The 27,115-nt window shown below is 41.3% G+C and overlaps 2 protein-coding genes across 4 annotated transcripts in view; one reads left to right on the top strand and one right to left on the bottom strand.

Annotated features, from left to right (window-relative positions):
• The window catches only part of CRIM1 (cysteine rich transmembrane BMP regulator 1), a 192,260-nt gene extending 185,186 nt beyond the window's left edge, over positions 1-7,074 (top strand). The window contains exons 15-17 of the mRNA XM_030311318.1: positions 239-361; positions 3,070-3,260; positions 4,599-7,074. Of these exons, the coding sequence (XP_030167178.1) occupies positions 239-361; positions 3,070-3,260; positions 4,599-4,775 (491 nt within the window). The 3' untranslated portion in view covers positions 4,776-7,074. The remainder of the gene's footprint in view (positions 1-238; positions 362-3,069; positions 3,261-4,598) is intronic.
• Positions 7,075-8,348: 1,274 nt separating this feature from the next.
• Positions 8,349-27,115, bottom strand: part of FEZ2 (fasciculation and elongation protein zeta 2) — a 43,162-nt gene continuing 24,395 nt past the window's right edge. Inside the window, exons 6-10 of one of the 3 annotated variants that reach the window (XR_003967897.1) lie at positions 16,656-16,736; positions 14,464-14,539; positions 11,697-11,762; positions 9,140-9,276; positions 8,349-8,897 (exon numbers count right to left, since the gene is read on the bottom strand). Coding sequence is in view for 2 of the 3 variants with exons in the window: in XM_030311319.1 (XP_030167179.1) it covers positions 9,260-9,276; positions 11,697-11,762; positions 14,464-14,539; positions 16,656-16,736 (240 nt within the window). In the remaining variant the exon portion in view is untranslated. Of the gene's footprint in view, positions 9,277-11,696; positions 11,763-14,463; positions 14,540-16,655; positions 16,737-27,115 lie in introns of all 3 variants that reach the window. The other 2 variants (XM_030311319.1, XM_030311320.1) reach the window with 2 other exon arrangements.

Here is a 27,115-nt window from a genome sequence, read left to right as displayed (position 1 = left end):
CCCCACTACTTTTACATGGGGGGGGTTGAGGGGGAATATGGTTATATGACACGCCTCCCACCCTTGCAAAGCCAGTGACTGTCTAGTAGTAATGATGCAATTGCAGAAACTGGACCTTTCGTGCCCCAGGACAGTATTGTACCGAATTGAATGCACCATCCATTGGGATTGAAGAGACCAAAGTCAGCAGTAAGCAGCCCCTCCATCATCTCTTATGAGAAATATCCCTTTCTTTTAGAAATGTATGTGCCAGAACCAACCAATATACCCATTGAGAAAACAAACCATCGTGGAGAGATTGACCTGGAGGTTCCCTTGTGGCCCACACCCAGTGAAAATGACATTATCCATCTCCCCAGAGGTAAGTGCGAAGTTGACTGAGATCTCTGTAGACTTCACATATATGGTCTGCCTTTTTAAAATTTTTTTTTTAATTTTTAATTTTTTTTTTAATTTTTAATTTTTTTTTTTAAATTCTAACTTCGAGTACCTTTTTAAATGGCAGGTAAGTTCAAATAACTACTCCAGGGGAGACCTGTTGGCTATAACATATTTAAACCAGAATGATAAAAATAAGTCTGCAGGTAACTGGATAACATGCCTCCTTCTGGCCTCATGTGCTCAGAGACTTCATGATGATGGAAAGAAATATTTTCCTTGTCCTAATAGCTTGGTATCTGCAATTTCTAAGCCAGGACTCATATTTGTACATATGTAAGTGGAATAATAATAAATTATTCAGTCCCTGTGGATTCTGGACTAAGCATTTATGCATTAGGTTACCCTCTGCTTCCAGGCTGTTTTCACTCCATGAGAGTTCAATTTATTACATGTGCTGATTTTTCCACTCATCGGGTATATTCCATGTTTTTTGTTTCGTTTTGTTTTTCCCCTAGCTCTGTCCTTCCAGTTGTGTATAATAGACCTGTTATTCCCTCTCTCAGTAGTTAAGAGATAAAGCCAGGCAGAGTTCCTGTCAGTATTGCCTTCTCTATAAAAGTAGATGTCTTGATTTAGAGTATAAACTTGTGCTTAGCCATGACTCAGGACTGTCTCCCGTCTACTCCAAGGACATTCTCAAAATCACTGCTATACAATTTTTATATTATTTCTTTTGGGGGAAGCAATATTCATTGCTTGAGAGATTAATGGTCTGTTGTTACCCTAGATGTTCTGAGTGTTATGCTTATTTAGATCAAGCCGGTTGACCAGAGAGCCAAATTCCTGGCTCCAGTGTTTTGGCTCCTTGTGTAATTGCTGTGACTGAATTGTGCTTTATCATTACATTTGCATTCGATCAATAAATACTGGTGCCTACTCTGTGCCACGCACTGTTCTAGATGGTGGACTTTGGCCATAACGACAGCCTTACTTGCTGTAGTATATTGAAGACCTATGCATTACACAGTATCTCTGTTACAAAGTACCTGAGGAGAAATTTCCTGTGTCAGTAGCAGGAAAATTTACACTTCTCCTAAGCAATTGATTATTTTTAATCTTGAAGACATTGTGAATCTTATTGATGATACCTGTTTCCATTTTTGCTTTGGCTGCTAAGAAGCCCAAAGCTAAACTTTGTGGCCTGATTTTTGCATCAAAACGGAACTTAAGGACTGAATTTCATAAACAATCTCAACTGAAGCTTTATTTTCCTTTCATTAAGATTTTCCTTAATTAACTTTTCAATTTCCTTGTATGACATACATTCCTAAAACCATCTGCCATATCATTTGGAATATGATAAGGCAAAAATCCATTCCTTCATTCATTAAAACCTGAATTCATCAGTAAGATGTTATTTTTACCTTTGGCATTTTTGTTGATGCTGATAAATGTAGGATTTTTTCCACCTTCCTATAAAGTATTATGTACACTGGATAGAATGACTAGGAAGGTTCTCTTCTTCCCACACACAAAAGCAGCAGCATATTAACAAAAATCTGATCTTTTAAACCATAAACTGTCTTAATATCACAGAACTGTGCTGCTATGAGACGGGTTTCCAGAATCATTTAAGAGCAACTCCTTCTGAATGTGTAACCCCTGCATCTTTCACTAGCCTGGTCTTTGATGCATTTGGACAGGCCGACCACAGTGGTTTGTTTTTTTTAACGTTTATTTATTTTTGAGACAGAGAGAGACAGAGCATGAACAGGGGAGGGTCAGAGAGAGAGGGAGACACAGAATCCGAAACAGGCTCCAGGCTCTAAGCTGTCAACACAGAGCCCGACACGGGGCTCGAACTCACGAACCGCGAGATCGTGACCTGAGCTGAAGTCGGACGCTTAACCGACTGAGCCACCCAGGCGCCCCCACAGTGGTTTATTTGAAAGAAAACAAAAGTAAAGAAACTTCCAAGGAGTTCTCCTGATTGGTATATAGTTACTAACCTTGTTATCTCTGCAATATTCATGGCAAGCATGATGATTTAAAGGAATAGAAAGACCTTCATTCAAACGAACAAAGTTAAATGTCTCCTATACAGTATATTAAAACTAAGGCAGGAAAATGATCTAGTAGGCCTAGTGAGTTTTCAACAAGTTTATGACAAGGGAGGCATTTTTGCTTAGAGCTCAGTAAACCAAAAGACCAAACTCTTGATTCTGGCTTTAGTTTTTACTATTCCACTAGCAATTAGTCTTAACTGTTACTCTAGTAAGTCAAAAATACTTTGTCCTAGTCTCCTATTTGCTGGTAAAGAGGGAGCTAAACTAATGTTTCTGCTTCAAAATCTTAGACCATACAGGTTAATCAAAATATTTTTAATCTAGTTTTAATCACTTTTGTAACGTCTACATAACAATTTTGTTTTCTTGGCTAGCTAGAACCAGCTTCCTCCTGCCCAGTTATTAACCTCTTCACCCTAATATTTCCTGTCTCACATCATCCCTGAGAGCTCTGCTCTCTCATCAGAGCTCTTCGGATCATTAGACTGGAGTCATGTTTTAGCCTGAAAGTACTGGGAAGCAATGAAACCAAGTTGTTGATCTGTTTGCAGTGGAACTATTAGAATACTTAAAAATTCTGGTTTAGGTAATAAATGCTTGTAATTTTTTTTCCCCCTTCTAGACATGGGTCACCTTCAGGTAGATTACAGAGATAACAACAGGCCGCATCCAGGCGAAGATTCTTCACTGGACTCCATCGCCTCAGTTGTGGTTCCCATAGTAATTGGCCTCTCTATTATAATAGCATTCCTTTTCTTCAACCAGAAGAAACAGTGGATACCACTGCTTTGCTGGTATCGAACACCAACTAAGGTACTGTCCTGAAAAAGTCTGTCTTAAGTGACCGAACTGGGAAAGCTTGCATGCTCACGTTTGCTTAAATTGCTTGATGTCTTTTGTATTAGCCAGTGAAAGTTTTGCTCTGGTCTTCGTAGCCTCAAACACACAGTAAGCCGTGGCCATAGTACTTGCCTCGGGCTGGAGCAGTCACTGGATGAATTACCCATCAACCACTGGTTAATGGATCCTGACCTTCCACACATCCAGTTTCCTGGATTTAAAGTGTTTTAAAAAAGAAATACTTCTAGGTTGATTCCTAAGTCATTGTTGTATTAGAAATTAAAATTTGAGTTTCTTCTCAGTGGTCTATCCACTTAGAATTGGGAAAGAAGTCCTGGTGGCAGGGTGACAGCTCTCAGGCATGGGCGACAGGGGAACTAGAGTGTCATGAGTGCATACAGAACTCCAAAGGACAGGGAGACATGTCCAGGGCAAGCGCATAGGGGAAAGGTAGCAGAAGATCCTGAAGAGACTGTAACTACTACTAACTAGACCAGGCAGAGAGAGACACATTTCATATTGAGGGAGAAAGAATATTTATTGTCAAATTAGCCTATCTCAAAGACTGAGAAAATTCATTTTCATTAAAGGAAGAATAAGGACTCTTTCCAACCCTAAGTCTACTTTTTGCATTCAGTTTTTTTCCAAAGAAAAGAAAAAAAAATTCCTACACCCTTACGAATTGAAAAAACAGCTTGAATAATTATTTTAATCCAGTTAATCATCTAGAGAACTCGTCCATGTGAAATTCCCATCAGATGCTTCTGCCCCTTTTTTTTCAACATGTACATGTTGGGCGCAGCCTTTGCTGGGCACACGCGGGGTCAGGATACGGTCCCCAATGTACAAAGCTGGGAAGAGAGACTAGCTCATAACGTGCGTAGAGCGGCTAGATGCAGAATGGGGCTGGCCCAGCCTGTGATGATGCTTTTACCCAGCAAGTGATTTAAAATCATGTGTTTATCTTAAAATCTGCCTGGCCAGTGACGACTTCTTCAACCCTTTTAAGCAGAGTCTGCGCTTTACAGATTTGAAAATAGTTACGTCGCTTCACCAGACTCTCTTCTCAGTTCCTGTGACGCAAGCCTGACGTAATTTATTGACCATTTCACTTTTAAACACAGTTTGTCAGTATCCCTCACGAAACTACCATTGGTACTAGAACAGGACGTAAACCCCACAGCCAGCGGGCCCGTCAGTGTCCCGCGAAGCTGTTACCTCCCTTGAATCGGGTACGAAATTTGTTAATGGAAGATCTGTGAAATAGCTAATTCTTTGTGGGTTTTTTTTTCCTCTCCTCTCATCAACTAGCCTTCTTCCTTAAATAATCAGCTGGTGTCTGTGGACTGCAAGAAAGGAAGCAGAGTCCCAGCGGACAGTTCCCAGAGAATGCTAAGGATTGCCGAACCAGATGCAAGATTCAGCGGCTTCTACAGCATGCAGAAACAGAACCACCTCCAGGCAGATAATTTCTACCAGACAGTGTGAAGAAGGGCAATGCCGATGAGGTTTTGAAAGACAGACGACGACTAAATCTGCTTTGAAAAGTAAACTAGAATTTGTGCACTTGCTTAGTGGATCATTTTGGATTGTGACTTGACATACAGCGCTAAGAACTTACCGGGACGGGCTCTGTCTTCAGCAGTGTGCAGAACAAACATTCCCACTCTCCTCAAGATCACTGACCAAGTGTTTTCTTAGAACCAAAGTTTTTCAAGTTGCTAAGATGTATTTGCTTGTAATCTAGCTGTAGAGGTGTTTGGGGGCGGGGGACAGCGAGTTTGGTTGGGGAGATGGGAGGGTGGTGTTGGGAAGGCAAATTGGTCAGCTTGGCTCGGGGAGAAACCCAGTGTAATAAAAGCAGCTGAGCGGCCCAGAGGATGCTTGCTCCGAAGTCTCGCTCCGAAGACTGCCACGGGTTGCGGCAAAGCCCAGGCCCGAATGAGCGGGAGACAAAGGCCTTGTGATCCAGCTGCCGTAGCCACCTTAGGACTGCCAGACAGCACACCAGAACCTTTTGATAGCCATCCCTGGTCTAAAGCCACAAGTTTCTTTTCTATACAGTCACAGCCACGGTAGGCGGGGAGGAGGCGAGAGAAATGTGTCGTGGCATTTCTCTGACGCGGGTTATTAAGGATAGATACAGTTAGACTTTTTGCTGCTTTTGTTTTCTTCCAAGCCAATCAGCCAGTTCCTAGCAGAGTCAGCGAGTGAACACGACGGAAGCGGTTTCTTGACGCGAGCACTGGAGCCCCTCACCACGGCGCGGCAGGAAGGAGGGTGAGGGCGAAGGCGCCAGGTCTTTCCAGCAGGGGCTGTACTTCACTGTCTGTTGTTGCTTTGTTCTGTTGTTGGTTGTTCATAGTTTTTGTTGAAGCTCTAGCTTAAGAAGAAACTTTTAAAAAGGACTGTTTGGGGATTTTTTTTTCCTTATTATTATACTGATTCTACAAAATAGAAACTACTTCATTTTAATTGTATATTATTCAAGCACCTTTGTTGAAGCTCAGAAAAAAAATATGCCTCCTTAAACTTTAGCAATTATAGGAATATTTATGTAACTATCTTATGCTTCAAAAAAAAACGAAAGTATTTGTGTGCGTGTGTATATAATATATATATGCATATATATTTATACACATACAATTTATGTTTTCCTGTTGAATGTATTTTTATGAGATTTTAACCAGAACAAAGACAAACAGGCATTCCATATCAATGCTTTTGATCACTTACAAATTTTTAATAACACAAAATTTTATTCTACCTGCAGTTTAACTGGGAAGAAAGATGTGTGTGTTGAGTGTGTGTGAGTGTGCACATGCCTTGTGCAGTCAGCATCACACCTGCGATGGAGAAGGTATTCCTTTATTAAAATCTTCTTCCTCATTTGGATCTGCTTTCTGTTGGTTTTCAATTTGCTCACTGGCCAGAAACATCGACGGCAGGTTATCTGCATCACTAATCAGCTCCTGGATTTTTTTTTTTTTTCTTCAAACAACTGTTTGAAACAACTACTGGAATATTGTCCATAATAAGCTGGAAGTCTGTTGTAGTTTGCCTCAAATATAACTGACTGTATCCTATAGTGTTAACTTTTCAAACAGCTCTCAGCACTTTTATACTAATTACCCATTTGTGCATTGATTTTTCTTTTTAAAATGCTTGTTGAGAAAGACACAGATACCCAGTATGCTTAATGTGAAAAGAAAATGTGTTCTGTTTTGTAAAGGAACTTTCAAGTATTGTTGTAAATACTTGGACAGAGGTTGCTGAACTTTAAAAAAAAATTAATTTATTATTATAATGACCTAATTTATTAATCTGAAGATTAACCATTTTTTTTGTCTTAGAATATCAAAAGGAAAAGAAAAAGGTGTTCTAGCTGTTTGCATCAAAGGAAAAAAAAAAAGATTTATTATCAAGGGGCAATATTTTTATCTATTTCCAAAATAAATTTGTTAATGATACGATGTTACCAAAATAGATTTACATCAGCCTGATTAGTATAAAGTTTTAATCCATTCCTGGCATAAAAATCTCTATCAAAAAAAATTGTAAATGCTTGCTTTTTGTTTTTTCAATCATGGCCATATTATGAAAATACTAACAGGATATAGGACAAGGTGTAAATTTTTATTATTATTTTAAAGATATGATTTATCCTGAGTGCTGTATCTATTACTCTTTTACTTTGGTTCCTGTTGTGCTCTTGTAAAAGAAAAACAAATCTAATTTCCTGAAAAATAAAATAGATCTATGGCACTTGGAGTGCACTGTGGTTCTACAGTTTGTTTTTTCTTCAAAAACCAAAGCTGTGAGGGAATTATTTGCGACTTGGTTCTTGGCAACAGATAAACACCCTGAATCTAAATCACCCAAAGGACAAATCGTCCTTTTGTGGTAAGGTGGTCAGTCGGCTGACTCTCCAGCGTCCCAAGCAGCCGCCGGCCTGCCCTCAGAGGGCGGCCTTGCCCTGGGAATCTTTGTAAGAAATCCCACCTTGGGGTTTATGGCCCACGACACTTGCTCTGAGGGAGACTTAGAAACCTACCTGTTGCCAGTCACAAATCAGAAATGTGCTCATCTCCTCACTGGTATCATCTCATCATAGGTGTGAGAAGGGTCGAGGTGGGAAACATTGGGAGTCTACCACTGAAGAAGAAAGAGTTTATCAAGCAAAATCAGAGAAATCTTCTTACAAGGGGACTGTGAGCTGAAAAAATATCTTTTCATATACTTCAGAAGGATCAGCTTAAGAATGAACTATAAAAAGACAATTGTTGAATCTCTTCCCAAAAAACACATCCTCAAGGACTTCTGACTCTATTTCCTTAGTACAGGTAAAGTTTTTACAAATTTGGATCAATTTAGGTTATTACTGTATATAAGTATGCAATTCATCAATTCAAGGGCAAGGAGCTAATAAGTCTCACATATTCACTATCAAATAAAGCATTAATAAAACAAGGGACCATTTCGGGGCACCTGGCTGGCTCAGTCAGTAGAGCATGTGACTCAATTTCCAGGTTCGAGCCCCACACTGGTCGTAGAGATTACTTAAAACCTTAAAAAAAAAAAAAAAAACAGGGAACCAGGTCGAGTTCTGTACATTCCTAGGTAACAGCTGAGATGCCGAGCTGGCATCCAAGTCCTAACTGAGCTACTGCCTTTGCAGCTCTGGTGTCCCAGTTACCAGGTGAACTGAGGAATATGGATGGGCCCATATGCTCACAGACGTGTAAGTGGAATTCTAAAGACCCCTGACAGGGCCTCTCTAACTCCTCCTACACTCATGTTGTCTAAGGAAGGAAGCTACCTTAGCTGCTGGGAATGCCTCACAGATCCAGGAAATGAGCAGAACTTCTGTCCTTCCACAGCAGCCCGGGACAATCTGGAAAAGTCGCCCTCAACCCTCCTCACCATCATGAAGCTAATCAGGGTCTCACCAGCTCACACACTGTAGTGACAATATGTAGAACGGTAAAGGGAAGAATCTAGCCCTGCAAGGGAAGAAGACTTGTAAGAAATACAACAAAAACTCAGTCTCTCAAGCACGTATCACCCTTTCTCCCAACATTTATTAAATGGCAATGACTTGGTGGGAACTGGCCAAAGTGTTTCGTGACCAGTGATGTACGGGTGAGGCGCTGCTTCCAGAACTGGGACTTCAGGAAGACAAGCAGGCGTGAGTGAAACACAACCGGAGTGGGAGCGGGGTGAGGCTGCAGCACACAGGTAAGCACCTTAAAGGACACAACCTCCTTTGAAAGGACACTTCTTCACAGACACGTGAAGCAAAACATTTACGCGTCTTGTATCTTTAACACAAAATTCTGACAGCGAATGGCCACTTAATGGTTACAGCTGGGACAGTGGTGAAGCGCGGCAGCCCGTCCGTCCTCCCCGGCAGGGCCCGGCGACGCTCGCCACAGCATCTTCCCAGAACAGCCCACGCTTCAGCGTCCGTCTCCCTGGACAATACTGGTAGGTAAGATTGATCCTCACAGTTCCCTCAGAAAGATCAGTGTGGGTTCTTGCCATCACTGAAGAACGGCCACAGTAGGACTCTCTCCATGCTTTCAACAAGTTCTTCGGTGCAGTTCAGATCTAGAAAGCCGCAAAACTCAGCTGGGCCTACAGTCAGTTCAGGAAAAATATGACTGCACCTGCGCAGATACTGCTCCCCCATCCTCTACAAAGTCGGAGGAGAGAAGAGCTCCTAACCCTTAGCATTTAACAAAAAAAAAAAAAAACACCCTTAGAATTCAAAACCGTGCCATACTTCTCTTGGTTCGTGATATAAAGAATTAGTGAAAGCGTGATCTAGTAAGTAACACTGAGTCACAAACCCAAGTTCGCGTGTGTGGTCTCCAACAGCAGGAAGGGGATGGTAGCCAGCTTTCGGAACAATGCCATAGGAAATCTAGCCTGTGGTCCACGAAAGGGAAAGCCGCTCCTGGCCTGACGCCTTATGTAGGACACAGAACTAGAGGAAGAAGAAGAACTTGTAAACAGAAATGCAGGTTTTGCATACATTTACACAAGATGCATACATGTTTTATATACATCTTATATGTATATAAAAATACACAAATAATGAGAAGTCAATATTAATGCAAGGATCTACAGTAGCAACTTTTTTTTTTAGAAGGCTACACCCAACAGAGAAGAGTTCTCTCACGACACATGTATTAAAATTGCCCAGAAATGAGATACCAAAAGGCCATGTCTCTCAGGATATCACGTAGAGCGAAGAGCCCATAACATTCGCCCTATACCGTCCGGCTTGTACCACAGCAGAGGCTCCCCCGTAAGTGAAAGAAGTCTCAAGTCTCCGCATGCGCACGGCAGCAACCACGCCCACACTGCAGCCTCAGGCAGAGCCTGGAGGGCAGGGTAAAGAAGCACATGTGAGGAAAAGCCTCGGGAGCCCACACAGCATCCCTCTCATCCTTCTTAGGCCAAATGAGGCCACTTTTGCACCTTCTTTCGTTTCAGACCTTTGCGTTTAAATTAAGCTGGTATATTCAGCAGCCAAGCCACAGTCTTCAGTGTAAAAACAACTATGAGGAAGTCCCACCAAGGAAGCAGAAGGAAAGTTCTCCCTTGAGCAGAAACCACTGCCAGGCCAGCGTTCTAGTGGCCCTCGGGGTAGAGCAATCGCTAACCGGCTGTGGACTTCCAGGATGGGTGGAAGAGAGCATTTTCCATCACCCCCCCATCCACACCTTCCCACGCGACTGAACACCTCTGAGCTTCCACACACCCATTCACTTGTCCGGGGTGCAGAGTCACCACTGTGGTCTGCACCCTCGCTTCTTTTCCACCCAGTCCTCGTAGAGCCGAGGCAAAGCCACAACACATGCACACAAGCACCTCCGGAGAACAGGTACAGTCTAGACGGGCTGGGCTCACAGGCTGGAACCTGTGGCCTGAGCCTGAGGAACAGAATTAGGTAAGTGCTGCTTCCCTAAGACACGCGGTATAGGTTCACAGTTACAGGCCTGGGTTTTCAGAGGAAGCACTTAAACATCATTTGCCCCCAGACGACTCTGTTCTCTGGGTCATAAAATTCTTCCATGCCGGTCAAATGATAAAATAGCTAGAGAATGCTTCCGAAGCTCGTTCTATCTTTGGCACCCACGGCAGTGCCCCAGGGACCCGCTATAATTAAAACCTGAGACATGTTCTTTATGTTCATCTCATTCCTGTGTCACATCTACAAGAACAAACCTCAGAACAATCCAGCTTTCATACCAGTGCTAGCACAACATAAAAGCAAACAAAGATGTCAGGTATTAAAAAGAAAAAGAAAAAGAAAGAAACTGGAATGTAATAGGAAGTAAAAGCCCTCCATCAGAAGAACATGGCTTATTAAAACATTTCAATCTCTTCTTTCAACCCCCTCCCCCACACCCCTAACCTACTAATGACTGGCTCCACTTCAATCACAGGTGACACTTAATGTGTCACTCACTCTGAGCTCCCAGTATATTCTACTGAGGTTCCCTCTTTATGAAGCTGTGGTTGAAGAAATGTGCCATCTGAGTTACCTAACATCTCAGAAATCCCAACCTTCCTATGTTCAGCCAGAAACACTGACGGAGAGAACCCAAAGAAAAATGTTCCCAGAAGAGGACTGCTCTCAATATTGGATCATATACTATAGGATGCATTTCATGATGCTTAGAAAATGTCACCTGAATAACTGCTGCTTTATAAAAAATAATTTCACTGAAAAGTGTTAGTTTTGCCTGTAATTAAATAAGTTCATCAGTTCCCTCTTTATTATCCAAATTTTGCTCCTTCCTCAGCAAAGTTAGTAACCTCATTAACTTCTCGAATGACCTTCCTTTGCCTCATCACTGTTCCCAACCTGTGATCTTGATCTCACTAAAATTTATGGTTCATTTTTCACTGTCCTAGTTGATGAAAATCCATTCTTTCTCTCCCTCCCATTCCTTTCCCTTACAACAAATCCCTGAGGGACTTTTCTCTGACTTCACTGTCCCCTCTTTCATCCATCCTCATGATCTGTCCTTCTCTACTGTCCCCACGATGGCAGACACCACCCTACTGAACCCCAACCTGTGTCAGTCAATACCTGAGACACATAATTGTGGGAACGTCTCCATATTTCCTCCATTGCCTGTCTCCGTGCTTACTAAAGCTGAGCTGTGGAAATTACTTCCAGCTCAAGATCCCAAATAAAAGTTGCATTCTATATAACCATAATTCATAATGTGAGTAGCATAAGTAAGCCAGGCATCTATCCTCACTCGGCACAAATGAGAATGATAAAAGTGCATTTGGAAGTTACTTTCTTATCTATTAACAAGACGATGATGCATTTATCGACTAATCAGAACTTCCCAACCATCGCACATACGCCATTATAAAACTCACCTTTCAGTATATAATCAGTTAACAAGCTCGGAACCTTGTCACTGTCCTCTTTCATGGCACGAAGAACTGCAAAATGAAGGAGAGAAAGACAAGGCAACAATTTCAAACTCAGAGAGCAAATCTCATTTACACTGTAGCCTTCATTAATTATCAGGCATAATCAATTCATACAAATTAGTGATTACTTTCTGCACGCTAAACAACAACTGCAAATGCTCAAGAATGTACTGTTGTTGAGTAAGCCCTTATCCAAGTAAGAACATTCCTGTTACCGGAAACTTCTCCCAGGTATAAAACATCCAGACAGTGGAACCAGCAAAGAATTGGGCTATTTACCCAGAGCCTCAAGTCTGTCGTAATAAATACTGGAAAGCGAGGTACCACCATGAGCACTTCCGTGAGCTCTGGGGAGCAGGAGACCCTCAGTCTGCACATCTCACAAGCGGGAGAAACTCTCAAATGACTAGTGAGCCACCTTCTCCAAGGAGTATGTCTGTCAGCCTTCTTGGAAACTTTCAAAGGCCAAAATAAAGAGCACACCTCACTGAAGCAGCACCCAGCTGCACTGCCTGCCCCTGTACTACAGAGGAAGCCCAGTGAATCGACCTCATCCTCAAGGGGCATCTTGGGCAATTTTATCTCCAAGCAAAGCCAAATAGCAAGATCAGCTGCTGGGGGGCTTAAAAATCTCGACCACGCAGGTACAGAAACACATGAACAAATGCTACACTTTCACAGTGGCTGCCACCTCAAACTGTCCCCGGAGCACCCGGGGGAGAAGGCTGCCCTGCTTCCCCAGACATACGACAGAACAACATGGCGTCTGCTTGGGCTTAAACCCTCGCTCTACCACTTCCCCGCTGTGGGCGCGCTGAGCAAGTTACCTAACCAGTCGGTGCACCAAGTTCCTCATCTGTAACATGAGCATAGTCATCAGACCAGTCCCCAAGGCTGCTTGTGATTATCAAGTTACTAATGCAGACGTGAAGGACTGAGAATAGTGCCCAACACAGAATATATGCTGTGTAAGCATTAGCCATTATTATTAACACAACTAACGGTATTCTGATTCTTATTACTGTTGCTACTGTACTTCCAGGAGCTTTCATGAGGAAGGCTGAACAACCATAAATGCTGCAACCGTCTCCCCGGGCTTCCGCCGTGAACATCGACGGGCGGCAGTGGTAGAGGCTCCGGTTCTCCCCCAAGTTTTGAGGAGCTAACTGCTTTTACTTCAAAGGGAAACTCACACTAACTTGGGCATTCCTTCACACCCCCTACATGTCTACTCAGAGATTCCAAGTTGTGCCATCTACAAAGGTATCATCTAAGGATCAGCCTGAAGACATTCTGATGTGGGAATTATGATGTCTTTCGTTTGGCCAAGTCTGTCTATGCTCTGAGAATCCAAGGTCTTTCAGTAATTCCTGGCGTCCAGGCAATATTTATGTTCCCTTCTCAGAGGGCAACTGTGTTCAGTATTCCTGCTTCCCATCGTGTTTTAGATTGGTTTTCAGTTCTATATAAAATCACGTGCCATAGGCTAACATTCTTAAAAAGTACAGTGGACTGGGAATTAAAAGACCCAGCCCTGTAATTAAGCATTCCCCTGTGTGATCTTGGACACTCATAACTTCATGGGTTGGTCTGGAAAATCAGAGGGCAGGCCACCCAGTTAATTTCTTCATTTTCTATTTCAGACTGGCTGGCATCACTTGATTTACCTGTATCTTAGTATAAAATGTTTTGAAAGTATCGTTCACCAAAGGAAAGAGTAACAACTTCAGGTAGAAGGAGACAGGCAGGCAGCTTGTGCTCACGACAACCACGCCTCCATATCCCTAAATTCCAAAATAGGTATCGTCACAAGAGGCATTCCTGTGATTCCCTCTTATTTGGTTCCTTCTTTAATCAACAGTTAACAGAGCAGCAAATCCAGTCCCTTCAAGGAAAACAAAGCTCAGTAATTGACTTACCCCAAATCACACATATGTTAATTTATTTACTATGAGGGAAACACAGCAAATATGTTTACCTTTGTTTTTCATTCTGACCAAGAGAGGGAAAAGTAATATCCAAGGACGTTACTGTAAATAACAGGGATAGAACCAGAATTCATTGCTCATTTATGGCTATCGTAAGACAGAATCAGTAGAATGTATATTTAGGTCTCACAAATTATTTTAAAATGCGAGCCTCCTGAAGGTGGAGTATTTTTGTCTGCTTTGTTCACTAAAGTATCTCAATGCCCAGAACACAGCCTGGCACAAAATAGGCCTTTTTTAATATTTGCTGAATGAATATTCTTAAAATATTACTATCAATTTATATTCTGCTTATGACTATTACTTTGGGTTCTACGTTCCTAAGAAAGGAGAATATTTTCGGCCACTTTCTAAATCTTTCCTATTGACTTACTGACAGTCGTATTTACATAAGATCCATGAAGCACCTTATCTATTGATAAATGATATGTTCTTAAACATACAAGGGATGATGGAGAATCAAGTTACACTTTTTTCCTCAAAAGTTCAGCTTGTAAGTATTTCAAAAGGTAAGAAAAAGTACAAAAAGTACAAATCAACTCGGAATTCAGTGTCACGTTCGATGGTACAGGCATTTATGGTCTCATTCTCAATAAATGACGACATCTGTCATTTACTATCCCCAATTGACAAAATAAAACATAGCAACAATCAACCAACCAAAATCAGTATTCAGAATCAGCAAAAGTAAATAAAGTAAGTTTCATTTTGGCTCTGCTCACTTTTTGTTAATATCTGAAGATCTTCAACAGATGGTGGTCCATTTTTTTTCTCGTAAGGAATGACTGTCGTCAAGTACTGCCAAGTTAAAAAAAAAAATGTCACTTAAATCAGAATGACCTTATCTGTAAAACTTCGATACAGTTACTACAGGTCTGTTTTGTAACATGAAACATGAGCTTCTTTAGTATGGAACACAGGTATCTTACTATCTCGGCTGTCTCTGTATTTTTTGCCTACCTCCATCTGCTTCACACAAACCCAACATTAACATAAACATATTTTTACCTTTCAAGTATTGAAAATTTCACAAAAGTAGGCCTGAGGGTGGTCTTTACAATTTGTTCATCTTTAAAGTAAAGCCTTATCTAACAATCTCCTTGCATTATTTCCAACATACTTGGAAAAGAGTAATTTAAAACTGAAGACATAGTTGCAACAGTTCTGCATGACCAAATAATTCCCAACAGCCAAATAATTCTGTTCCAGACCATTTTTTTCTGGTTGAACAAAATGGTCACGTGGATAACTTGACAACTTAAAAACACACCAGCTTCTTCCAGAAGCTGACATAGACACACGTACCCAAATGATTTTAGAGGTGTATTATTATTATTATTTCAAATTACTTGTAAGTAGTTTCAAAGTTTAAAGGCGTTAAAGGAAAAGAGAAAAGTGAAAGGAGAGAATGGCCTGGTGAATGATGAAAATTCACGTCTGATACCTAGACAAAGTGCCTCATTCACTCCCGTGAAGGCTCACAAGTACCAGTTATGGCCTGTAGCTACATCCCATGGAAGCACAATGTAAAATTTACTGTCCAGATGTCCCTATTCTGGCCACTCTACCAAAACTATCTACCTCAGTGTGGTCTGCCTGTGTTCATCTGGAGAGCCACTGTTCTCACTTAGAATCTTTTCAGACCCACCCATTATTTAGTTCTTGTCCTAAATCTCAGCTCTAGTCCTAACCCTCCTTGAGTGATTTCACCCCTGAGTGATCTTATAATCAAAAAACAAGGTAAAATGGTTTAGTAAGAACTGGCTCCCTACGTACAGGGAAGTAGGAAAGTGAATAATTATTCCGTGTTTAGGAAACAATTCCCACCAACTTTTCGGTGTAGACTTCTCCAAGCTGATACCCCGTTGTGGAACTGAATGTTTCCTCGTGAATACACAGAAAGCAGGAAGCCAGCCCCCATGGGGCTCCACGAACAGCGCGCGTCAGGGAAGCGGGACTCTGACAGCATCAGGGAGCTGCGCCCCCTCAAGCACGCTCTCTGACCACGCTCTCGGGCTTCCCACGTGTGGGTCACTTTGGAAGTTACTTTGCCGTCCTGAGCATCTGAGACAGGTGAGAGGGGCCAGAAGAAAAACGAAATTTCGACCATCCCTCACTGGAGCTGTAAACATCAGTGTGAAGGATTATTTGATATCGACTGTTTCCCTTCTTGAGCAATACAGAAATTATCTTTTAGTAAAAATCCTAGGCTCAAATTAGCTTGAGCTAATGTGAGAGGTTTCCTTTTTGAAGTGAAAATTTCAAATTGTGAAAAGTAATTTTAAGCACACTCATTAATGTAGATGCGTTTCCTGTGTTCATGATCCTCCCTAAGTCATTATACAAAACAGCCACACATCTGACTGCGGGTGTATTTACAGCCAGGTAGAATTCTGTATAAATCACGTCTCGTGCCTCACTCGGCGGACAACTGAGTTGGCTGCTACACGATACACCTTAGAAGCACCTGAATTTCATTGAAAAGGAGGTAGGATATACTCTTATCAACCTGTTTGACCTAGAACTCTAATCAGAAAGATACCGAGATCAGCTTTCTTCCCCCTAAAATGACATCTTGTTTCTCAGACTTTTAGAATTACAGTAGCATATTCTGGTTTAGTTATATATTCTAGACATGCAGCTCATGAGGTCAATGCAATTTCTTTAACGGCAGTGGAAAATGGAGCTCTAAAACAGGTACTAAGAATGCATTTAGTCTGTTGCCCAATTTGAAAAGTGCTGTTTCCTAAAGGGAAATCCTATGTATTATCAGGACTAGAGATATGATGAACTTTCACTTCTCCCTTTTAAGCAACAGTCTTAGTAAATTAGTACAAGTGCCAGCTTTCAGGACCTTCACTTACACAGGGAATGAAAAAAGCAGAGAATGAGGAAAATAAGGATAACCGAGCACCTGTTTCTCTCCACCTGAATTTCCAAAGGTGTGGCGGAGGCCATTCTGAATGACATTTGAGATCCCCTCCATGCTGAAGCGCTAAAGGCAGCAATATACGGCCCAGAGGAAAAGGACAGAGAAAGAAGTTCAAAGACTATTAGTAAGAACGCACCATGATGATTTATGTGCCCAAGAGGCAAGCAGTTAGAAAATGCCACTGCTCATTCACATAAAGCAAACAAAATCATGCTGTTTTTAAAATGTTTCTGCTTCCATTTCTTGCAAGTCAAATGCAAAAACTACTGCTTTTATGCTACCATATTCATAAAGATTTTCCCTCACGTAGCTGATAAATAAATTGGCTCCAATGTAAATATCCTAAGTGGTACACATATTTGTTTTATGCAAAATTTACTACATAATTTTTAAGATACCTTTTGATATTGTTTACCTACATTTTATCAAAAGTCTGAAAACTTAATACTAACAGTATGCATATTTTCAGTCTAAGTTTGCATATTTCTACCACAAGTTTGGAGAAACATTAACATAACATTTGGCAAATGAGAATGCTGTTACTTGGAGAGCTGATTACTGCTTCCCACTCGCTCTTCAGGCCACCTGCCATTGCCTTGGTGCAGAAATTACAAACTGGAAGAGTACATACATATGCTTTCTGGAGAGCAGAGTGGATCCCATGCGCCAGCAGGCCCCTAACACTTCCGCAGAGACTTTCCCACTGTTCCTAGGAAACAATTCTAGCTTCTTTCCCCCAGCAACCTCCAAGACTTCCTAGAACCCACTGTACTATAAAGAGAATATTTTTTCCCTAAACTACTTATCTTGATTTGTAACCAGTCTGCAATGTCATCAGACACAGGGAAAAGAGTCCAGTGGCACCTCTCTGGCTGCTGAGTCAAAGGCCTGAGATGGATTCTTACTAATTAAGGAGGAAGGCATCCTGATTCACCAGCTGGGTCCTTCCTCTGGATTTTTACAGAGGAAAGTGGAAACAGTAAACACATTTGAGGAGTCAATATAACGAATATTTACCAGACCCCGAGGAATAGAAGAGGAAACCAAGGCAATGGTCTTTGCTTTCAAGAACATATTGTTTACCCGAGTGGTTCTCAAAGCGTGGCCCAGGGATCCCCCAGGGGGTCCATGAAACACTTCTAGGGTCCATGAGCTGAACATTACTTTCTCAGAAATACTAAGACATGATTTGCCTTCTTCACGTTCATTCTTTCATGACTTATAGTGAAATATCCCAAATGATAGGCTGAATGCAGAAGCAGATTTAAGAATCTCTCGGGGCGCCTGGGTGGCGCAGTCGGTTAAGTGTCCGACTTCAGCCAGGTCACGATCTCGCGGTCCGTGAGTTCGAGCCCCGCGTCGGGCTCTGGGCTGATGGCTCGGAGCCTGGAGCCTGTTTCCGATTCTGTGTCTCCCTCTCTCTCTGCCCCTCCCCCGTTCATGCTCTGTCTCTCTCTGTCCCAAAAAAATAAATAAAAACCGTTGAAAAAAAATTTAAAAAAAAAAAAGAATCTCTCTTTGGTTAAGTGAGATATTATAACAAGATTGACAAAAATGCATAGCAATGCCATTTTTTCTCAATAAATTTTTAAAACTATAGTTATTTTTCATAAAAACATGCTAGTTGTGTAAGCATTAATGAATTTCTTATTGGTATTTTTAGACGAATTGGTAAATTTTGTGCATTTACCAATGTAGTAAATATCAATGTAATATCAAAATCTACATCAATCTACTATCTAATCTAGCAAATATCAATCAATATAGCCTATATAAACAAAAAGCTCTTTGAGGTCTTCAAAGAATTTTAAGAGTATAAAGAAGCCCTAACAATAAAAACCTGAGTAACACCAAGAGGTTTATTCTTTGAGGGAGTGAAGTAACTCTTTATCTGTCATGTACTCAGTGGTACTACTGAAAACTGAGTACCAAATTGTACCATCTCTGAAGAACATGCACAACTACCCTCTCCTCCTGAATGGTCCTTCCCCACCCGGTCCTTCCCAGATCGGAGGCCATTTTGTTCTGGCAAGAATCAAACATCTGGTCCAGACACCCTGATGGAACACAGTTCACTCTGCTGACAGCATAACCATTACCCTTGATGGAGCAGGCTAGTTTTAAAAGAAAACCTACAAAGAACTACTTTGTAGATTTTTGTATTTGTAGATTTTTCACATGCTCTCATGTGATTTGTTCACATTTTCAAGCAGATTCTCAAAAGAGACGAACTTCTTAGGCTCCAGAGTCCGGAGCCATTTTTTTTTTAATTCTGTCAAATGTATTTTCTCTCAAAGGCAACAAAGAGGAAAATACTTTTCTATTCTAAATTAAATTTTTAAATTTAAATAAATAGTATTTATTCTAAAATACTATTTTAGAAAATAATTTTCTATATACCCTGACTCCATTATCTATATCTCAATATAGATTCAGAAATTATCAAGCAAGGTGAACAGTTTTAGCATCCATGCATCAAGAAACTAAGGTATATTTTATATTTGAACAGCATATTCTAAAAACACTAGCTTTACTTCCTCAGTTGGAAACCTAATGGCTGTCACTGCAAAAATTAAAAAAAAAAAAAAGAGATTGATGTACATTCTTAAATTCCCAAGTTACATATGTAATTCAGGTTTCCTTACTAAGTGTGCCGCTGTGGACTTTGCTGAGCCATTTTAACTACTGGTAGCCTGATGGCTTCTGAAAGATAGCTTTCATGCAACCAGAATTCAGGCCTGGTAGAAATAAGTGGAAGCGTAATCATGTGAAGCCACAGTAACCAGGAAAACCACAAAACTAACGGCTGATCCCAGCAAAAGAAATACAGGGACTCTCCCTAGAACCCATGCTCCTGGGCTGATGGAAGCTGTGGCCAGTTGCCACCGCACCCTAAACAGGGAAGCAGTGTGGCAGCTGGTAAGCTTCTACTGCCTCCCGTTCTGCTGGGAAAATGACAGAACAGGAAAATCAAAAGGTTCACAGGAAATACAAAGAAAGCAGCTAAAAGATATATCTGAGAACATTCCTCCACCACTGCTCTGGCTGCCATCAATTCTCACCCCGCCAACGAACCCTCAGAATCACACAGTCGCCATCTCCTCCCCATGCTGCATTTTCAAACTCTTCCTCCTACCAGCTTATTCTCAAGGGCAACTTTAAGTTCTCCAACCCTTGGGCTCGCTTCAGCGGCACATGTACTAAATTCTCCCTCAACCTATTTGCTTCCCCCAGGGTTTCCTCAAACAGCTCTCCCCAGGTTACTTCTCTGATCCTGAGGTCCACGGACACTTTTCAGATCCCTGTGAGACAGACGGGGAGCTCTCCACCCTGCACCCCCTCCCCTGGATTCCTACATGCCATCCTCTCCCTGAGCTCCCCCTGCCCCTCTGGTGGTTCCTTCGGAGAGGTGCCTCTTTCTCTGCTCAGCTCTCATATGCCCCGTGTCCCCTGGGATTCTGTCCCTATTGTTTTTCTCATGCACACTCTCCGAATGTTCCCATTCCACCGTTTTAGACTTCTGCTTCCACAAATGTACACACAGCTCCAGTTTCCTAAGATCAGGAAAGGGCTGAGAACAGCGCCTGGCACTGAGGAAGGGGTTCAGTAAACATTAGCCAGTTTTATACTACAACTTCCTTCCTGAGCGTCACTTGTGTGTTCAGCGGCCTCCTGGACATCTCTACCTGAATACTGCTAAAACCCATTACATCCAAACTGAACTCCTCTTCCTCTCTCCCACCAAAAGTAAAACAAACACACACACACACACACACACACACACACACACACACACACACACACCACTCTTTAAGTCCTGTTCCTTTTTCGGCATTCTGTATCTTTCTCATTCATTTGTCCATCCTTTCAAAAAACACGGTGAGCCAGACACTGCAGGTATTAATGACTCAAAATGAACACATCCACCAAATCCCCTCCTCCGTTCAAGACCTGATATTCCAGTAGAAAAGGGGTACAAAAAGTAAAACAAGTAAATGAACTAGATCATTGCTGATAATATGTGTCCAGCTGATAGCTACAACGCGGCAATTAAAAACTGGCTGCCTATTTTATATCGGGAGGTCAAATAAAAGCTGAGGAGGTGACATCTGAGCTGAAACATGAATTATACACCCTCCCAGATGAGCCACAAAGGGCAATGGACAAAAGAGTTCCTCTCTGAGAACAAAACCAAAAGCAGCCCAACTGGCCGACCAAAGAGTTGGCTCTGTAGCCAGTGCGCAGGGGTCCTGTTATGCTTCTGCAACAGAATGTGAAATAGTAGCTACTGAGCATTTCTCTCCCCACCTTCACATAAGTTTTTATCGCAGCGGCCCTGTTCTCACTCCATCTTTGTGGGTGGATGTGCTAACACGGTAGGTTCACCTCTGCATCACAGGGGTTACATCCAGCGCCAACAGGAAGGGCAGGCGTGCCCCAAAGATGCCAGGCTTGAAGCCCGATGTGGTTGCTGTTGACAGACCTGTACATCTCCCTTTGGGGAAGGGGTACATGTGTTCTAGCTATGCTTGCCCCAGTCAGGGATCAGTGACCCGGCGCTTGGTCCTCTCTTCCCTGGTACCCAATGAATAGATTCAACCTCTCTTGTATCTCTGAAATTCAACCATTTTCCCACCCCCACTGTAACGTCTAGGCTCATTTCCTACCTGAATGAGTGCAACAGCCTCTGAGTCAATTTCTTATCTCTAGTTGCTCCCTTCCAATTAGTTCTCCTTGAAACACTGAAGTTGCCCTTCCAAAAGACAAATCTGAACATGTGATGATCCACTTAAAACCTCTTTTTGGTTTCCTACAGCCTTTACATAAAGACCCAAATGCCTTAGCATGACATACAAGGCTACCACTTCCAGGTTCTCCTTTGCTACCTCCTCACCCTCTTCTTGAGGTTCGTTCCCTCTCTCTCTCCCTCTCTCTCCCCCCCTCTCTCCCTCTCTCTTCCCTCTCTCTCTCTCTCGCTTTCAGCATTCTCTCTCAACGTCTAGCCATAATGAACAACCTGCAGGGCCCCAGATGGCCCTGTCACCTCTAGATGGCTGCCCACACCACTCCCTCTGCTTACCTTTCCTGTCCTTTCTTCTTGTCCTCCAGATTCAACTCAGCCTTCCCAGACACCCAAACCAACCCAGGGGCACTAGTAACGTATCCACACCTGTATCATGAGACAGTGCCAGGCACTAAACACATCAAGAACATGGTAGCTGTTTTGGATATAGCAATGATCACTCTATACCTAGGTTTCTCAACCTTGACAGTACTGACATTTGGAGTCAGGTAGTTGTTGGTTGGGGGGGGGGGGCAGTCTGATGCACTGTGGGATGTTGAACAGCATCACTGGCCTCTACTCAGAACGCTAGTAGCACTGCCCCCACCCCATCCAGTGTGACAAGGACAAACGTTTTCGGACACTGCCTAATGCCTTACAGGGAGGCAAAATTGGCCTGGTTGAGAATCACTGCATAAAGCGCACTGCATGGTTTGTGAGCTGGATCCCCAGCCCACAGGCAGCATGCCCCTGGACGCTGGGATTAACTCTGCATCCTAAACACTCATGCCTGACACACAATTAGAGATCAATGTATGTTTGTCTCACAGCAGTAAGAGTAGATATTCAAGATGTTTTAAGGTGGGGGTGAAGCACAAGATATAAAGAAACAGCAGAAAAAGAAAAAAGAAAGTTTGGGTTAATTTTTAATAAATTCAACTAAGTTCTCAAAATTGTCGAGGGCAGAAATAACCTCAGATACTTCTTTTGTATGCCAACAAAGCACAAACGCATCCTCATCATGCAGGAGGCACTCGATCGATAGTCACTGGCATAAATTACAGAATTCTTTAGCAATGATTACTATGCCAGTGACGTACTTCCAGACGTGGGGATGAAACTAGGAATCACACCTTAATCAAAAGTATTTGAAATGAGAAAATTTTTCAAGAGTCAACTTGGATCGAAAAATGCTGGACTAGAAAGCAGAGATGGGTATTCTCTCCCAGGCTTCCCACTAACGTCTGACGTGAGGGCGGTCCCTGAACTCACTGAGGTCTGTTTCCTCACCAGCAAAATAGGTGATGAAATGATATCATTTTAAAGCACTCTTATCCGTAAATTGTATGAATCTATGAATTATCTCAACCAAGTTGCCACATGGTTTCTTTAAGAGGGCACACAAAAATCAAAAACACACATAAACACACAACAGCACAGGACTGACAGGTCACATAAGGCTATAAGTGCTCTAGAATGGCAGAAATGCACACCCAGATGATACATTCAGAGTTATCTACTGCAGTGGCATTTATAGATGTGTGCTAAGCCAGAGTTTAACACTTCTAAGACCACAGCCCAAGAAGCTTAGAGCCTGTGACAACCACAGCATGAGGAGAAAAATTTGTTCTCTTGACTTTTTGCAGGAGAAAAAAATTTTTTTAAAAGAGCTAAGAGGCAAAAATAATCTGAAGGTGAACAGAAGAAAGATGACGTGACAAGACAGAGTTTTCTGCCAAAGAAGTCAACAACGGAGCCCTGAAAAAGTCCACTGAAGAACCTGGTCTAGGAAGTCAACGTGAGATTAATAAAGTAAGATAAATAATCTTGTTGACAAGGTTTGTAAAACAATGGGGTGACTAAGAAATACAAAGCCCCTAGGATAACAAAAGAGCAGCCAGGAGAAGATCAGTGAACTAGAAGGATCAAGGAACAGAAAGAGCAGGCAAGGGGACAAGGAAGAAACAGGAAACGAGCTCCACAGAGCACACGATAGATGGTTTTACAATTGCCCTATAAATTCCAAACAATACACTCTTCTGGAAGGCAAAATGAATTTTAAAAAGATAAAACCTCAGAGACAGATTAAATTTACTTTTTTAGTAAACATCACCTCATTTAGAAGCACTACATGTATGACCTTGAGAGCAGACATGGTGTGATTAGGTGCTTCTGGTACTAAACTGGGCCAGAGGGAAGATTTTGTTGATGCTGAAATTTTATTGGGGGTGGGGGGAGGAAGAAGAGAAGGAGAGAAGCATTTCTTTGTTGAACATTTCTCATGGCAAAAGTACTACCGACATGTCAAAGCACGTTCTGAAGCCTCAAGGTTAGGAATGCTCAATGACATAAAGGACATTAAAGACTTCTTACTTTTGTTTAATTGAAATAAACAACTGCAATATTAAGTTATGTCAGAAAGCTCAATCCTATTTCCACTTAATCTACCATTTCCAAATTTGAAGGATCCAAATGTTCAAATTCAAAGTGAAGAGCTAGGGAAGATGCTGGGAGTCTCAAGTTATTTTGCAATCTATCCATCTGTTTCCACCGTATTTTTTACAAAGGAGTTAATAGCTCTGTAAAATGCGCTTCTCAGAATGGAATTTTTTATATGAGCCCATTTATAAGCAGGAAAATGATTAAGCATTACAGTATTTACTTTATTGTTTCCCTCACTGCTGACAAAGTGCCAAAGTAACCTGGTAAGGACGGGGGAAGAAGTTTACTCAATACGGGGCTCCACTCACATGATTTACAATGAGAACACTCACAACTGCCTCATGACCATTTCCTTCCCTGGCATGAGTATGTATTAAGTCTCAAAATCAGTCATTCTCTGGAATCTTTTCCCATACAAAACCAGGAGCAACAAAGTATAAACAAGATATAGGAGATTAAAAACAAAAATTATAAAAATCTGAAAGAAGAAAGGAGCCAAGATTCCCAAGCCCGCAGACAGCATGTCTGCACAGCTCAGAAGCAGCAACGCAGGGCCAAGGGTCCCTTGCACGCGTCTCTGCATAACTGCACATCATCGCGCCAGGGCACACGGGTTCTGTGAGCAAAAGAAATATGAACAAAATCTATAGGGTCGTTGTGAGGAGTCCATGGGAATCACTTAGCAAAGCGTTCAGCAAATATAGATATCCAAAAATATTCAAAACATTCCTCTAAAAAGGCTAGAATAACATTTGGGACACAGCTCCCAAAAAGAAGTAACCACACCTTTCTACTTTTCTCCAGAACAAGTAATGAGCAGTCTAAGTTCTCCTCATATAAATAAAATGGCCACTGTGAAATAAAACACTCCTGATTATAGTCTCTAGCTTAAAGGACTTAAGACAACACAAAGAAAACACACTACTGTCTATGACTAAATATACAAATCATCCAAAAAGCTTAAACAGAAAACAAGTTACACTTGCGGGTAACTCAAGATCTTTCTGAACAATAAAAAAGTAAAGAGCTAGAAAACACTATGGAAACCAACAGGCAACAAGAATCGGATACAGCGATGTGGTCTGTTAATCCTTCTCTGGAGTCCTAAATATATCAAATCATTCTCTTCACACATTCACCAGTTTAACTAATTTCACAGAAAGCAGGATCCAAGACAGGGAAGAGCAAAACTAACCAAGAGGCCAGGAAATTCAAACTAATTCCTGCTATCAGACTTTTCTCTAAGCCTCATCTGACACCCACTGGCACAGATCTCTAACTAGCAGGAAATCTTTAAAAATCCCAAATTCAAAGCTCAGTGTCAGAAAAAAAGGTTAGAAAAAGCAATTAAGAAATGCTTTTCATCTATTTCGGACTCATATCCTAACTTATGCTCTGACTTCATTAATATTCTTTTTACTCAGGAGGTTCAAAAGGAAGTGAAATTCAAACATAATTATTGTTCCTTATAAATCACATCATTTGCAATAGTTTAAATGACAAAATTTTCAAATATTAACTTCTAGAACAATAGTTTTAATTTCACATTCTTAAAATAATCAAAACACAAAACATAAGAAAAACAGAATTGATGGGAATGCAAGCTGGTGCAGCCACTCTGGAAAACAGTATGGAGGTTCCTCAAAAAACTAAAAATAGAACTACCCTATGACCCAGCAATTGCGCTATTAGGCATTCATCCAAAGGATACAGGTGTGCTGTTTCGAAGGGACACATGCACCCCCATGTTTATAGCAGAACTATCAACAACAGCCAAAGTATGGAAAGAGCCCAAATGTCCATCGATGGATGAATGGACAAAGAAGATGTGGTATATATATGTGTGTGTATACATACACACACACACACACACACACACACACACAATGGAGTATTATTCGGCAATTAAAAAGAATGAAATCTTGCCATTTGCAACTACATGCTGGAACTGGAGGGTATTATGCTAAGTGAAATTAGTCAGAGAAAGACAAAAACCATATGACTTCATTCATATGAGGACTTTAAGAGATAAAACAGATGAACATAAGGGAAGGGAAACAAAAATAATATAAAAACAGGGAGGGGGACAAAACAGAAGAGACTCATAAATATGGAGAACAAACTGAGGTTACAGGAGGGGTTGTGGGAGGGGGGATGGGCTAAAGGGGTAAGGGGCACTAAGGAATCTACTCCTGAAATCATTGTTGCACTAGATGCTAACTAATTTGGATGTAAATTTAAAAAAATAAAAAATAAAGTCTCAAAAAAAAAAAAGAAAGAAAAACAGAATTGAAAGCAATAGTTACATGCAAAAAAAATTAGAAAGCACAGATATTCAAATAATTAAGGTATTACCTAAGGTGTAAAAATTTAGTCTGCTTGTGTTCACACTTCTTCAAATCAAATATTTTCTTTAATTTTTTTTTGAGAGAGAGTAAGCGTGCAAGCAGGGAAGAGGGGCAGAGGGAGAGAGAGAATCCCAAGCAGACTCCATGCCCAGCGCAGAGCCTGACACAGGGCTCGATGCCACAACCCCAGGATAATGACCTGAGCAGAAATCAAGAGTTGTAGACTCAACTGACTGAGCCACCCAGGTGCCCCTCAAATCAAATAGTTTTCATGTGAATTACAAAGCAGTTATAAATGCAAATTATAGTGAAAAACTTTCTGTAGAGAAAAAGCAGATCCAAGTAAATTAGAAAATATGAACTAAACCAAAGCAGATAAATATTTGAAAATGTCTTGAATATTACACTATTATTTTGGAATTTCACTCTCAGAACAGAAAGGTATGGTATGAAGATTTTCTAAGTTAGGAGTTAAATGGAACAGTATCAATTTAATTTTTTCTATTTGAAGATCTTTTTAAATTTTTAAGTAATTTAATATTAATATGGTAATTAAGTGTTAGCAAAAATTTTCAAAGCTACTGAAACTAGGGTAAAATAATTAACCCTGCTAATTTTATACATTATTTCCTGATACTTACGAATACCCTAAGTATATAATAAGGTAAATAACTAGTAGTGCAATTGCGGGGTCATAGGGTAGCTCTATCTTTAACTTTCTGAGAAACCTCCACACTGTTTTCAGAGTGGCTGCATCAGTTTGCACTCCTACCAACAGTGTGGGAGGGTTCCCCTTTCTCTGAATCCACATCAACATCTATTGTTTCCTGCGTTGTTAATGTTAGCCATTCTGACAGGTATCTCATTGT

The sequence above is a fragment of the Lynx canadensis genome, chromosome A3 (assembly GCF_007474595.2).
Source record: "Lynx canadensis isolate LIC74 chromosome A3, mLynCan4.pri.v2, whole genome shotgun sequence".
NCBI classification, from domain to species: domain Eukaryota; kingdom Metazoa; phylum Chordata; class Mammalia; order Carnivora; family Felidae; genus Lynx; species Lynx canadensis.
This window is presented reverse-complemented; position numbering and strand designations above follow the sequence as displayed.